The following is a 14,970-nucleotide window of genomic DNA, read 5'->3' on the forward strand; positions in this document are numbered from 1 at the left end:
ATGGCAGGAAGCTCTGATGTACTGGGCCGGACGCACTACTATTTAGGGCCTTAGGGCCAAGTGAAGAGAATAAATAAATAAATGGTGATGGGTAGTGTGGTACATAGATTTTTTTCTTTCACAGATAGTACTTTAAAAACTTTAAATACTTAATAAAGTTGAAATTACATATTTTTTTAGAATAAAGTCAAAATACAATTTTGTAACTAAAGTGGCAATATTTCTAGAATAAAGTGGGAATAATTTGAGAATAAAGTGGCAATATTTTGAGAATAAAGTGGCAATATTCGAGAATAAAGTCGCGGTTGTATTTCAAAATGAAAGTACGGGATTTGGTTATTAATTGCATGCCTCTGGCTCCCTGTTGCTGTGTGCGCTATTTACTAAAGCCAGTTCTATACTTTAGAACTGGCTTTAGTAATAAGGAAATCCTTGCTCGTTTAGCACATAATAACCAAATGATTAATAACTATTAGGACCAGGAAGAGGTTGTGCCACAGATTTAGTGTTTCCAGAAGGAGGAACCACACGGACTTGGATGAGGTATTTTATCCAAGTCCGTGTGGAGACGGGCGGGTTGGGTGTTGTGGGCAAAACAAACAAATGGCCATCAATCTAATGATCTAATAAACTCGTTCAAACAGTCGTCACGGGGCACTCAAGCTTATCAATCTAATAACTCGCACGCACACACTCAAGTTTCCTCCTGGCAATTTCAGACTATAGTCATACACTCTTCTAACGGCCATGTTGCGTTATGAGCACAAACAAAAAACTATCTTGGCACTGTCACTGAACGCAAAGAGAACTGGGGTTGAGTCCCTTTCCGTCTGCTATCCGAATTCGCTTCGATGTTCTTCTGCGTAGCCAAGGCGAACACCTTGCAAAAATTCTGTGCATAATGGAAACTATTAACGACCATGGTGCTTTACTAACGTTAGTATTCCCCCCTTATGGCAACTATCCTTCTAACGACTATCGGCTAGTAGGCTACGCGAGCACACCCAATAAAACGAATGATTCCTTTCTTAAAATAATAATTGATCTAAATATAGGCCTATTAGATAAACGATGATTGGCTATAAAGAAATAATCCCTGATCTGACATGACTTGGATGGCACACACACACAACCCACTTGTCTCTACCTATGTAGTGTATGTAACGACACCGACATGGATGAAATACCTCATTCGAGTCCGTGTGGTTCCTACTTCTGAAAATAATCTGTCACAACCTATTCTAGGTCCTAATACTTATAATAATAGGATTATTATGTGCTAAAGGAGCAAGGATTTCCTTGATACTAAAGCCAATTCTAAAGTATAGTTTCACCAGGTCATCTAACTCAGGTACAGTATTTCAACAGCGGAGCGCACAGCAACAGGGAGCCATGGAGGCATGCAGTTAACCAAATCCCCTATATAAATATAAATATAACTGCGACTTTATTCTCAAAATGTCAATTTTATTCCCAAAATTTTGACTTTATTCTCGAAACATTTGTTTGTTTGTTTATTATCGAAATATTTACACGTTATTCTCGAAATATTGACACTTTATTCTCGAAATATTGTCACTTTTTTAAAGTACTATCCGTGCAAAATAAGATCATCCAAGTACCACCACCCATCTCCATTTACTTATTCTTTCTCTTCACTTGGCCCGAATACTCTTCCATACTAATGAGACCATTTCGATCTACCAATCTAACCTCAATCTTCTTCTTCTTCCTCTCCCATCTAGTCAAGTTGTGGTCGAGAGCCCTGTACGACCACTGCGGTCTCTGGTGCGGTCCTGTTTCATCTTCCTCCTCTTCCTGTCCACGGTCATCTTGATCATCCTCTTCGCTATTCCTGCCAGCTCCTTCCAGCCAGACTGGTGGGACAACCTATCACTGTAGGGTGATATCAGGTAAAATGGGCCATCAGGTAAAATGGGCCATTTAAGGTTTGGGGGTCCCAGCCCCTCTGGAATTTAGAGCCAATGACTGCAAAGGATTTCAAACTGTTGTCATAACTGTACTTGACAAGTAACAGGTGATTTGATTGGTTCATGGTTGCTATGGTGGGCAGTGCAATAATTCAAATCAAGACTGCACCAGAAAGCTGCATGGTGAGTAGCCTGGCATACCAAATCTAACTAAACTATTATAAGGATGATAAATCTGTAAAAAACAACAACATGCCCATAAAAAACTATGCATAATATCTGTCTTGATGGCATCAATCAGAAATAATGTTGTTAGTTTGGTATATGAACATATTTTTTGAAAAAGTTACGTTTTTTGGGGGCCGAAGTTTACCTTAACCCCTTGAGGTAAAATGGGCCACATGGTTTCAGCTAAAATGGGCCATCATTTGTGTCACTCACAAACACACATACACATGTGTTTGAGTGTGTGTGAGTGAGTTTGTGTTAGGGTGTGTGTTTGTGTTTGTATGTGTATGTACGTGCATACACACACACACACACACACACACACACACACACACACACACCATGCCCCCCAACAGTAATAATGGTAGTATTTTATTTACAGTGAGTATGGCAAACGAGAAGGAAGCGAGAGGAGAGGAGAGAGGGAGAAGGAAAGAGAGGAGGAAGTGAGAGGAGAAGGAAGGATGAGAGAGGAGACAAGCAGAGGAGACAGGAAGTGAGAGAACAGGTGAGGAGAAAGGAATGCAGAGGAAATGAGAGGAGACAGAACGAGAGAAAAGAGAGGAGGAGCAAGGACCAGAGAGGAAAGGATACAAAGATAAAACAGGGAGGGAAAGGAAGGCCAAACAACTACAATCTGTGGAAAGAGGAGAGGATGAAGGGTGCCTTAGATGAATACAGGGAGGGAGTGAAGAAAGGAATTACAGTGAGTGTGCACTTCTTATCACGAGCATGGGGTGTGCCGCGATCCACACTGCAAAGACGCATCAGCGGAAAGGTGACTGGCAGTGAACATTGACCCACTCTGCCCGCCAGCCATCAGCCCTGCTCTCTGGACCTCAGCCCTCCCACCCGCCAGCCAGACGTCAGTCGCCTGCCGATCCGCCAGCCAGACCTCAGTCCTCTGCTTCCCTGACACCCCTGCTACCTCGGGAACCACTGCACTTTTTCCCAGAAGATGAGGTGGTGCTTGAAGAGGTTGTGTTGGAGGATGTACCGGAAGAAGATAATGACCTCTTCAATCAGTTCACACCACAGGAAGAAACCCACTCCCAGGATGAGGGACCTTCAACCTCCACAGTAAGTGATATTTTATACTACTTTTCAAACTTAGGCTACATGACATGTTACACATGCATGCTCACGCAAACATGCGCATGCACATTCATGCACGCACGCACGCACACACACATACATACACACAATTTAGTCCCTAATCATATAAAATGTACACCAAATAATTATTCTATTTCTTGCAATAATATAGGCTCTTTTTGTTATTTTCTTTCTGTTCAGTCTGTGAGATCGGTCACATTCAATGACTTGATCTCAATGCCGCAAAGGGAGAGGGCCATCAGAAAGAGAGTGAAGCCACCATCGTATAACCTAACAAGTGAGCAACACATTGAATATATTCAAACAAAAAATCAATCCAGCAAGCATCCAGCCAAGCAAGCCAGCTGGTACCGGCAGCAAGCAACCGAAAGGGAAAAAAAGCAGGGCAAGAGAAGCAAATCACCTTGCAAAGTCTGCAACACCCACTATGGTGACCCAAATGACCCTAAGGCTACTGAGGAATGGTTAAAATGTGTTCCATGTTCTGCCTGGTTTCATGAGAGCTGTGGTGAAGACAATGGTATCTGTGCTGACGATGGTTTCATTTGCAAAGACTGTGTTTGAAAAGTTTTCACACAAACATATCAGTTAATAATTTGGAATGTGATATTGTTTGATTTGTGAATGCACATTTTGTTCTAAATGTGTTGTTCACACACACACACACACACACACACACACACACACACACACACACACACACACCACTGACAGTTCACTGATCTATGCTGTTCCAAAATGGATTTTTTTAATTGCACATTTGAGAATATGTGGGTTTGCACCCAAAATGTTTTTTGAATGGCACATATGAATTTTTGTTTAATGCAGTTTAAATGTTATGTGGCTGTATAAGCAACTGTGTTTTAAAAATTAAAATTGATGATAAATGACTATTTCCCTTTGGAGTTTGACTGGCCCATTTTACCTGAAGCTGTGGCCCATTTTACCTGAAACTGCTCATGCAACAAATGTTGGCAGAGCTGATGTTTCAAGAACTGTAGGGCCTAAATAATTATATTTTATTAAATAATTTCAACACAAAATTATCAAAAACAGTCATTATTAATCATAAAAACACATGGAAAAGGCATATATGGTATTGTATTATTGTCCCAAACGATTTACCAAAAAGTGGCCCAATTTAGCTGATGTCACCCTACACATACTACCATAGATGGACCATCCCCATCCATCCCCATGGACCATCCCCAACCACAGTACCAGCCCCACCCCCAACCACCGTACCCCTAACCACAGTACCAGCCCCACCCCCAACCACCGTACCCCCAACCACAGTACCAGCCCCACCCTCAACCACCGTACCCCCAACCACAGTACCAGCCCCACCCTCAACCACCATACGCCCGCCACCAACCAATCAATACCACTTTGGCCACCCTCGTAACTTCCACTTCATCATGGACGAACCGGACAAGTGTAAGACCCAGACCCCGTTCCTGGTGCTGATGGTCCCTGTGGCGCCCGGTAACCTGGCTGCCCGGGACGCCATCCGCAGGACGTGGGGTACTGAGACCCTGGTGCAGGGGAAGAAGGTACAGACGCTATTCATGCTAGGACTTCCTGGAGGATCAGGTGCTCAGGAGCTGCAGGAGAAGGTTGGTCTTATTGTTGTAGCTTTTTTTAGTGTTGTGTTTATTGTTTTAAGTGTGTTGGGGTTGTTAATATTTAAATAAAGTTTGATTTGATTTTGATTTGATTGTAACTTGATCTGACCTAACTTTGACTTTGACTCGATTTTGTCTTGACTTTGATTTGAAGGTGAACCAGGAGAGCCAGGTGCATCATGATCTACTCCAGAGCAACTTTCTGGACTCCTACCTCAACCTCACCATTAAGACCATGGTGATTATGGACTGGCTGGCCACTCACTGCACCAATTCCACCTACGCCATGAAGATCGACTCAGACATGTTCCTCAACGTAGAGAACCTGATAACTATGTTGCTGAGAGCGGACGTCCCCAAGGTGAACTTTTTTTTAAATGTTATTTTATTCAACCCAACCTCCACCTCTTTAGGGGATAGTTTTTGTTACTATAACAGTCTGTCTGTCTGTCTGTCTTTTTAATTTACTAAGTTACAGTTTATTCTTTTTTTCCCCCTTCTAAATCTTTAATAATTCTATATAAAGATTAAATTCCATTCCTATTTCCCAAGGTGAACTACCTGACGGGGATGCTGATGTGGGATCGACCAGTCATCCGGAACCCTAACTCCAAATGGTATGTTCCGGTCGAGATGTTAGCCGACAACCGCTACCCGACCTACACACTTGGTATGGGATACGTCTTCTCCAACGACCTGCCGGAGAGGATCGTGGAGATATCCAAGGACATCAAGCTTTTTAATATAGAAGACGCCTACATTGGCGCCTGTATGAAGAAACTGGGCCTCTCGCCCAGAAACTCACCCGATCCTTGGCAATGGAAGGCCTATCTCGGCAATTACAATCGCTGTGAATTTTCCAAAGTCATCACCTATATTTTGAGCCGCTCATCCCAGATAGTGGACTACTGGACGGACCTGAAAAAGACACCTGGTCCACCCTGTCCCTAGACACTGATCTAGGGTCCATTTTGTATTTTTAAGTATTTGGGGGGGAGGGGGGGTTCTACCGATTTAACATGTGGAACTGTTTTAAGATGGTCATACCATAGATCATTTAGCTATTTTATTTAGAATTTTAAGAGCCCTATAGGTATCCAAACAAATATATATATACCTGTATATATTGATGAAACCGTGGAATGACCCATTTGAGGTGGAAATGCCCTATTCACTTCCATTCTTTTTTCGGCCCGATACTGGGTTACCTTCAGAGGAGTCTTGTGAGGCTTGTGGGTGTCATAGAGCAAAACAACGAGTCTCAGCTTTCGATGGTGGGGTCATATTAGTTTGTAACCCAAACCGTTTGGACGCTACAGACAGAGGTTGGCACATCGGCGGTACCGTCTTCAGACAGCCCAGTACTGGACTACGGTGTGAGGCTTAGAACTAAACAGAGAACACCGTCGTGTTTGTGAGAGTCTTAGCTTTCCATAGTGCTGTCATATTAATTTGTATAAAACCGTTTGGACTCTACAGACATTTTTGTGAGAAGACAGATTTTCGGGATGCCTCCTGGTCTGACAAACACTGCTGTAGCTCTTCCACCTTCCACCGCAGATGCGGAAGGCCGACATCGGCGGATGTGGTGGATTGAGACTCAGCCCATGCAAAAAAACGGATATCTCTAGCTTAAACAGACAGATTCTGATGGGGATTTATTTATTATGCTTATTCAATTTCCGCCTGGACATTGACTCTAGTACTAGTACTAAGATTCAGGGACTGTATCAGTGTTAGAGGGGCAACTTAGGTAGGGCGGCAGGTAGATGAGCGGCCAGTGTTGTGCCAGTAACTGAAAGGTTGCTAGTTCAAATCCCCTAAACGACAAGGTGAAAAATCTGTCGATGTGCCCTTAGCAAGGCATTTAACCCTAATTGCTTCAAGGTCGATGTTGATAATGACTGACCCTGGCTGTAACCCCACTCTCAGGGGGAGTTGGGATATGCAAAAAACACATTTTCTTTTCAAACGTGTATAAAACACACTTTTACATTTGTGAACAAGGACAAATATAAACACCCACTTGCTCCTGGAGCACCTTGTTAGGACTCAATTACCCATAATGACATTGGGTAGGGTAGGAAATACAGATGGGTGGTGGTGGTGGGTCTGGTCGAGATGATGAAGTTAGGTCATTGAGTAGTTCTGAACTTGCAATGGCTGGCGGAATGTGATATCTTACTTTCAAAGTCTTAATTCACAATGGTGGAACATACTTTGCAAAGGGATCTTTTGGGATTTTGGGATTATGAATCTCAGGAATCAAAACAAATCCAGACAGATAGGAGGATGGCATCAGCATCTTACTCTCTTGTAATACATGAACACTTTCAGAGGCCAGAACTAACACAAGATTTGGCTCTGCTCACACGAGATTTGGTTCTGGGTTACATGATCATCTGTCTACCAAATTACATTCTGTTGTGACACCATTCGAGAGACGGTGTTCTAGAAACCGTTTGGGTAACACACGTAATAAACATTGGTGAGAACCAAAAGCCATCCATTATAAATGATTCAGTCTCTACCTCTCAAAAACAATTTAAAGGATGATTCTGTTCATATAAAAAGTAGTTTTTGTCAAGATGTATTTGCCTATTGAATGAACAGTAACCTGTAGTCCTAGATCATGCCCAAACCAAGTAGAAAGATTTAACTGTATCAAATATTTAACACCATAAGCTTTTTATTTCACCGGGTGAGTTCTTTTTCAATTCAGTGACATCTACATTAATAATTAAGTCACATATAATGTTCAACAAAGCCTCCTTTTATTTCAGCATCAGTAAATTAAGTCACATATAATGTTACATAAAGCCTCTCTCATCCTATATTTGCTTAGCATGATAATATTCAAATCCTGTTTGACTTCTATGTACGTATTTCACAATTTATTTATTCACAGAACGGTTGACCGGAATAGAATAAGGTGTGTTCCGTTGTCAATGAAAGGAGTTCTGTTCTGTTGTCAACCTCCACAATGAAAGGAGGAGTCCATCATTATTCTCAGTCTGATGACTAGTGTTACAAAATAATATGATATGATTAATGACATTGGGAAGGTAATGCAGAAGGTTGCAGTACTGGAAATCTAGGAATCACAGCAGTTTGCTGAGGGGAGGATGACTCATAATAATGGCTGAAATGAAGTGAATGGAATTGTATCAACCACGTGGAAACAATGTGTTTGATACCGTTCCATTTATTCTGTTCCAGCCATTACTATGAGCCTGCTCTCCCCAATTAAGGTGCAACCAGCCACCTGTGCTCAGGAACATGATGGTGTGTGTGTCTATGTTCTTTATTCTTAATGACATCATCGTTGTGACAATATGAGCAATGATGATGTGATACATTTAAACCACTTTGAGATTATTTATGTTATGAAAAGCACAATAAAAGTTCAATAAATCATTTGGATTATTACTATCATAATCATTGACATGGTGAATGTATTGCAGTTGACAGCAGGGATCTTAAATAAAAAAGAGAGACAGGGTTTAACTGTCATAGATTTGTCTGGAAGAAAGGCTCTGTCTGAAATGTTAGCATTAAAGGCTACTTTATACTCTGCTCTCCTGTGTTGGTTTCTCTTGTTCTACCAAATAAACAACCCGATGGAAGGAAAGTGGGTCCATCCCAAATGGCACCCTATTTCATATATAGTGTACTACTACCCATAGGGCTCTGGTCAAAAATAGTGCACTATATAGGGAATTGGGTGCCATTTGGGACATAATGTGTGCTTGTGGTGAGAGAAAATGGTGAAGAGGAGACAAATACCATTGCTGACAGTCTTTCAACTCGTCAGGCAGGCAGGCAGGCAGTATAGGGCTGCATTCCTATGCTTAGACGTTGCCGACGCCTGCCAGATTTTACAATGCCTACATAGGTATTTTAAGTATCAGCTAACCACATCATGTTATAGCAATTTGTCAGTCAATGACGTAACATGCAACCATTGGTTGCTGCGTCGCCTTGCCTTAGCTGTTGAGCACACCCTAGGTCTGTCAGACCTCTCTATCTGCTTGGTTTTGTTAGGTCCCAACAAATCAGACCAACCAGAACGCGGCAACATTCAGCGGGGTGCAGGGGTGTAATCATTATGCAGATGATTACCATTTACTCCAAACGAAAAACGCAAATAATAGTTTCTATTGGACAAATTCAGGTAGGCTCCTCCACGTTTCGTTCCGTTTGCTCCCGTTTGGTTCCTAAACGGTAAATGGTTTTCGTAATGAATACACCCCAGCCTTTAACCTCATGTCCACCAGATGCGTCGAATTGTTTGCTTTCCAGCGGAAGTCATTCATTGTCAATGGAACAGTCCGCAACGCTGAGTTGGGGATGCCGCCCACACTAGCATGCGGGGCATTCTTTGTACCGCATGCGTTCAATATTTTCAACTCGTGCGTTGCTGTACCGTGCGGTGGTACAAACAGAAGTTAATAAACAGTCAAGCCAGTTAGCAATCTAACTACAAAGCTAACCACTTTGCTAGATACACTACATGACCAAAAGTATGTGGACACCTGCTCATCGAACATCTCATTCCAAAATCATGGGCATGAATATTGAATTGGTCTTTCTTTGCTGCTACAACAGCCTCCACTCTTCTGGAAAGGCTTTCCACTAGATGTCGGAACATTGCTGCGGGGACTTGCTTGCATTCAGCCACAAGAGCATTAGTGAGGCCGGGCACTGATGTTGGGCGATTAGGCCTGGCTCGCAGTCGACGTTCCAATTCATCCCAAAGGTGTTCGATGGGGTTGAGGTCAGGGTTCTGTCCAGGCCAGTCAAGTTCTTCCACACCGATCTCGACAAACCATTTCTGTATGGACCTCGCTTTGTGCACGGGGACAATGTCATGCTGAAACAGGAAAGGGCCTTCCCCAAACTGTTGCCACAAAGTTTGAAGAACAGAATCGTCTGGAATGTCATTGTATGCTGTAGTGTTAAGATTTCCCTTCACTGGAACTAAGGGGCCTAGCCCGAACCATGAAAAACAGCCCCAGACCATTATTCCTCCTCCACCAAACTTTACAGTTGGCACTATGCATTGGGGCAGGTAGCGTTCTCCTGGCATCCGCCAAACCCAGATTCGTCAGTCAGACTGCCAGATGGTGAAGCGTGATTCATCATTCCAGAGAACGTGTTTTAACTGCTCCAGAGTCCAATGTTGGTGAGCTTTACACCACTCCAGCCGACGCTTGGCATTGCGCATGGTGATCTTCAGGCTTGTGTGCGGCTTCTCGGCCATGGAAACCCATTTCATGAAGCTCCCAACCAACAGTTCTTGTGCTGACGTTGCTTCAGGACAGACAATTTTTACGTGCTATGCGCTTCAGCACTCAGTGGTCCCGTTCCGTGAGCTTGTGTGGCCTACCACTTCGCAGCTGAGCCATTGTTGCTCCTAGACGTTTCCACTTCACAATAACAGCACTTACAGTTGACTTGTTGGAAAGGTGGCATCCTATGATGGTACCACGTTGAAAGTTACTGAGCTCTTCAGTAAGGCCATTCTACTGCCAATGTTTGTCTATGGAGATTGCATGGTTGTGCGCTTGATTTTATACACCTGCATTAACGGGTGTGGCTGAAATGACCGAATCCACTAATTTGAAGGGGTGTCCACATACTTTTGTATATATAGTGTATATCCATATTGGACTTTAGTAACCACATTGAGGGCCTGTTAGAATACATCAATCATGATGGATTTGACAAATATCCACTTTGTTAGATCAGATTTGTTGAATGTACGCCAATCCGGCTTCTTTCTTATATCCCCCACGATTCCATTGACCTCTTTGTATCTGTAGACATCCTCTATAGAACATACATGTTTTTCTGTGATGCAAAGTGTCAGCTATATACAATACATTTCTATCTGGAACTTTATAGAATGCTAAATTATAAATATATCCCGTAGAACAGATATACTTTTCAGTCAGGGCAATCGTTTCAGCTCTATACAAGACATTTATTACATTTACACTTTAGTCATTTAGCAGACGCTCTTATCCAGAGCGACTTACAGTTAGTGAGTGCATTTATATCTGCCAGTTGTGGCCTCTCCTGACCTGGAGCCAGGTTTGCAGCCTGCTGAGTGTGCGATGTGTGGGAGGGGCTGTAGAGAAAAAAACAAAAGGCACCCAACCTACAGTAGCTCCTCCCCTACCTGTGGGCGGCCAATGCTCACATCACAGTCTTCAACATTCATTGAGGAAGTAGAAAGAAGACGTCAATCATTTGCCGTTGAGAGTCATGAGCAGGACTTGATACCAAGAGACAGACAACATGAGGTATGTGTCAATTGAAGCTGGAGTTTGTTTGTAGACATTGCGACATTATGTTGAGGGGGTGTGTGTGTTTGTTATATTTCTCCCTATCGCGATCCAGTCATCAGAAATGATGATTGTACTGAACGTCATAAAATATAGAACTTCAATTCCGGTTCTAGAGTAGGTTACTGAATGTGCGCAAACTTTAGTTCCAGCCCAGCGCTAACACGCCTAATTCAAACAAACCTACTGAAGACACAATGATGACAGGTGTTTTAGTGCTGGGGTGTAACAACAGCTAGCACACCTAGTAACTCGAGCGGTGTTGGATATCCATGATCTAACACTTGTCTTTCTTCATACGATGTAATTATTTATGTGATTGTCAGACAGCCAAGGAATAGTTATTGTAGCCTAACTACACCACCAGTACACCAGACGCAATTGTCTTCATAACAAACTCATGTAACAAGGGCAACGCAAACAGTGGTCATGCAATATAGCCTACTCTTGGTGCTTTCAAGACAACTGATAACATGACGCTGCTGCAACAGATGCCGCATTCAAAAGAACTGGGAACTCGGAAAAAAAACAAGCTCCGACTGGGAAAATTCGTTTGACCGGTCATCCAACTCGGAATTCTAAGTCGGGAACTCGGGCCTCTTTCTAGAAAGCTGACTTTTCGACCTGAAGTTCACTGACGTCATGATTTGACCTCATTTCTTCCGAGTTCCCAGTGGTTTTTGAACGCGGCATCTGTTGCAGCAGCGTCATGTTATCTGTAATGTATTTCATTATACAGTTGACCAATCTGTCTGATCATGCACCAATGACCATCTATAACTACTGTATGTTGCACCAGAGATGGCTACTGTGAAAACCTCAACTTCGGTTTCACTTCTGTTCAGCTGCACATAACACAATGCCACTACTCTTTTAGACAGACGGTATATTTTTCATTGATAATAACTGCAGACAGTCACATATCACTCGGTCTTATAGAGGTGTAGTATATGAGAGATCAATAAAAAAATCTGAGTATTCATCGTAATAACAATATATTCATGATTATATTTCTTGTTTGCTGTGTAAGGGGTGATTTCAAGAAATGTATGTACTTTCAAATGGTACTTCTGCACAACAGTGTGGCAGGAAGCATTGACCTACAAACTGTGAAGACCCCTCTCACTCTTTCTATCCTTTCTCTCTTCATCAGCCCAGCTCTGATGCAGTCCGGTACAGCCCTCTCCGGAAGGCTGTATAGAAGACCCTGTATTCTATTCATCCTGGTGGCAGTGGCTGTCTCCCTGACCTACACCACATTCACCTTGAATTGGTGGAACGACCCACAGCGACCCTTGGTAAACAATCACACTGGAAAGTCTCCTGATGATGATCAGGTGAACACGCGTGTCTTGGCCAATTGGAATGGTGTCCAATGGGAGGATCCCGGGCGGTACCACGTGGCGTACCCGCGGGGGTACAAATTCGTAATGGACGAGCCGGAGAAGTGTCGGACCGGGAGTCAGGCCCCGTTCCTGGTGCTGATGGTCCCCGTGGCGCCTGGTAACCCTACTGAAAATGTCACACAAGATTTACACATTCTGTTTGCAATTCTAACATGAAGTGACTTGATAACCTGTTTCCAATACATTTGAAATGTATTTAGGAACGAAAAATGCAATCCAAACTAGCTTTTTTTCAAGTGTTTGGGAAAGCAGACTGGAATAAATTGTTACAGTAAAATGTGTAATTATTGTATTTCCAACACATTTTTAACATGTACATTTCCGGTAGGTAACCTGGCCTCCCGGGACGCCATCCGCAGGACGTGGGGTAATGAGACCCTGGTGCAGGGGAAGAAGGTACAGATGCTATTCATGCTAGGACTTCCTGGAGGATCAGGTGCTCAGGAGCTGCAGGAGAAGGTTGGTCTTATTGTTGTAGCTTTTTTTAGTGTTGTGTTTATTGTTTTAAGTGTGTTGGGGTTGTTAATATTTAAATAGTTTGATTTGACTTGAGTTGATTGTGACTTGACTTGATTCTGATCTGATTCGAAGGTGAACCAGGAGAGCCGGGCGCACCACGACCTCCTCCAGAGCGACTTCATGGACACCTACCATAACCTGACCATCAAGACCATGGTGATCCTTGAGTGGCTCGTCTCGCGGTGCCCCGAGGCCTCCTACGCCATGAAGATCGACTCAGACGTGTTCCTCAACGTCCAGAACCTTGTCTCCATGCTGGTCAACCCTGATACTCCAAAACAGAACTACATGACCGGTCTAGTCTGGTGGCACAGCCCGGTGCTGAGAAACCCCAACGAGAAGTTCTTCCTGCCTTATGAGGTGATCGCTGAGTCTGAGTATCCCCCGTACCCTCTGGGGTTTGGTTACGTCATGTCCATGGACCTACCCAAGAAGATCCTGGGGGTCTCTCCACAGATCAAGGTATGTTGAGCTTCATATTTTGCCAAACAAATGTTCCTATGTATGGAAGTATTCTTCTTTTGTTTTCTTTTTTTCGCTCATTAATTGGTAACACTTAACTAACGGTGGGGATTATGTAGCGTTCATAAAGCCATTCATTATTTAATTTATCCATCCATCCATCCATCCATCCATCCATCCATTCATTCATTCATTGATCTCATTCAAGCCCATCTATATCGAGGATGCCTACCTGGGGATGTGTCTGAAGCGGCTGGGCATCTCCCCCACCGACCCTCCCAGCCAGTCGCTCTTTGCTGTCAACCCCTTGAACAGCTACGAGCTCTGCAAACTGTCCACTGTGGTTGCCGTGATGACGACCAGAGTGAGCCAGCTGCTGAAGTACTGGCAGGAATACACAAGGCCCGGCCCGCCGTGCTGAGAGGGTAATCACCACAGCAACAATTGCTACTTCCTCTTTGGAAAAGGGAAACCATGGAGACACTTCCTGTATGTTCCCCTTCCTGGAAATGTGGAATTTGAACTTTGGGTAAGAGACATTAGCTCTTGCGTAAGAGACAAATCTGTTCGGTCTTGTTGGGAGATCCGTAGGTTGTTTGTTATTTTGCTAATGTATGCCTCAACCCCTCCCTTTACATTGACTGTTGTGCAGTGAAGGTGGATAGGTTTGGGAGAGGGCTTACTGGGCCTTTCTCAATACCTTTCATCTGCTACATGCTGCAACAAAAAGAGCCCTCGCTGCATATTTATATTATACCTTAGAGCCTTAAGGCTGGATTCTATCAGATCCGCACTAGCCGACACCTGCATAGCGGTTATTTTGGTGGTGTCAGAGGTGGAACTGTCAAATCCACAAGCGGCTCCCGGCATTATACCTAAAGCGGACATTGCCATTGGCTGCAAGGAGTGGCACAAGAAATCCGATGCAGCCTTGTTTATTAGTTTGGCAACACTTTACTTGACACACAGCATCATAACATGTTATGACACTGTCATAACCATGTCATAACAGCTGACATAACTTGTCATAACCTGTTATAATATGGTCATAACACTGTCATGACACATATAGTTAGACCTGTTGAAGTCGGAAGTTTACATACACCTTAGCCAAATACATTTAAACTCAGTTTTTCACAATTCCTGACATTTAATCCTAGTACAAATTCCCTGTCTTAGATCAGTTAGGATCACCACTTTTATTTTAAGAATGTGAAATGTCAGAATAATAGTAGAGAGAGTGATTTATTTCAGCTTTTATTTCTTTCATCACATTCCCAGTGGGTGAGAAGTTTACATGCACTCAATTAGTATTTGCTAGCATTGCCTTTAA

The 14,970-nt window shown here is 43.2% G+C and overlaps 2 protein-coding genes across 2 annotated transcripts; both read left to right on the top strand.

Moving 5' to 3' along the window:
* Positions 1–4,423: 4,423 nt before the first annotated feature.
* LOC123488456 (beta-1,3-galactosyltransferase 2-like) lies at positions 4,424–5,851 on the top strand. The gene is made up of 3 exons (XM_045219387.1): positions 4,424–4,891; positions 5,055–5,261; positions 5,453–5,851. The coding sequence occupies exons 1-3, from the start codon at positions 4,424–4,426 to the stop codon at positions 5,849–5,851; spliced, it is 1,074 nt and encodes a 357-aa protein (XP_045075322.1).
* A 5,273-nt stretch (positions 5,852–11,124) lies between these two features.
* On the top strand, positions 11,125–14,644 carry LOC121553958 (beta-1,3-galactosyltransferase 2). The gene is made up of 5 exons (XM_041867363.2): positions 11,125–11,208; positions 12,404–12,753; positions 12,985–13,115; positions 13,248–13,637; positions 13,846–14,644. The coding sequence occupies exons 1-5, from the start codon at positions 11,204–11,206 to the stop codon at positions 14,056–14,058; spliced, it is 1,089 nt and encodes a 362-aa protein (XP_041723297.2). The 5' UTR covers positions 11,125–11,203; the 3' UTR covers positions 14,059–14,644.
* The last annotated feature ends 326 nt before the right edge of the window (positions 14,645–14,970 follow it).

The sequence above is a fragment of the Coregonus clupeaformis genome, unplaced genomic scaffold (genome assembly GCF_020615455.1).
Source record: "Coregonus clupeaformis isolate EN_2021a unplaced genomic scaffold, ASM2061545v1 scaf2335, whole genome shotgun sequence".
Classification (NCBI taxonomy): Eukaryota; Metazoa; Chordata; class Actinopteri; order Salmoniformes; family Salmonidae; genus Coregonus; species Coregonus clupeaformis.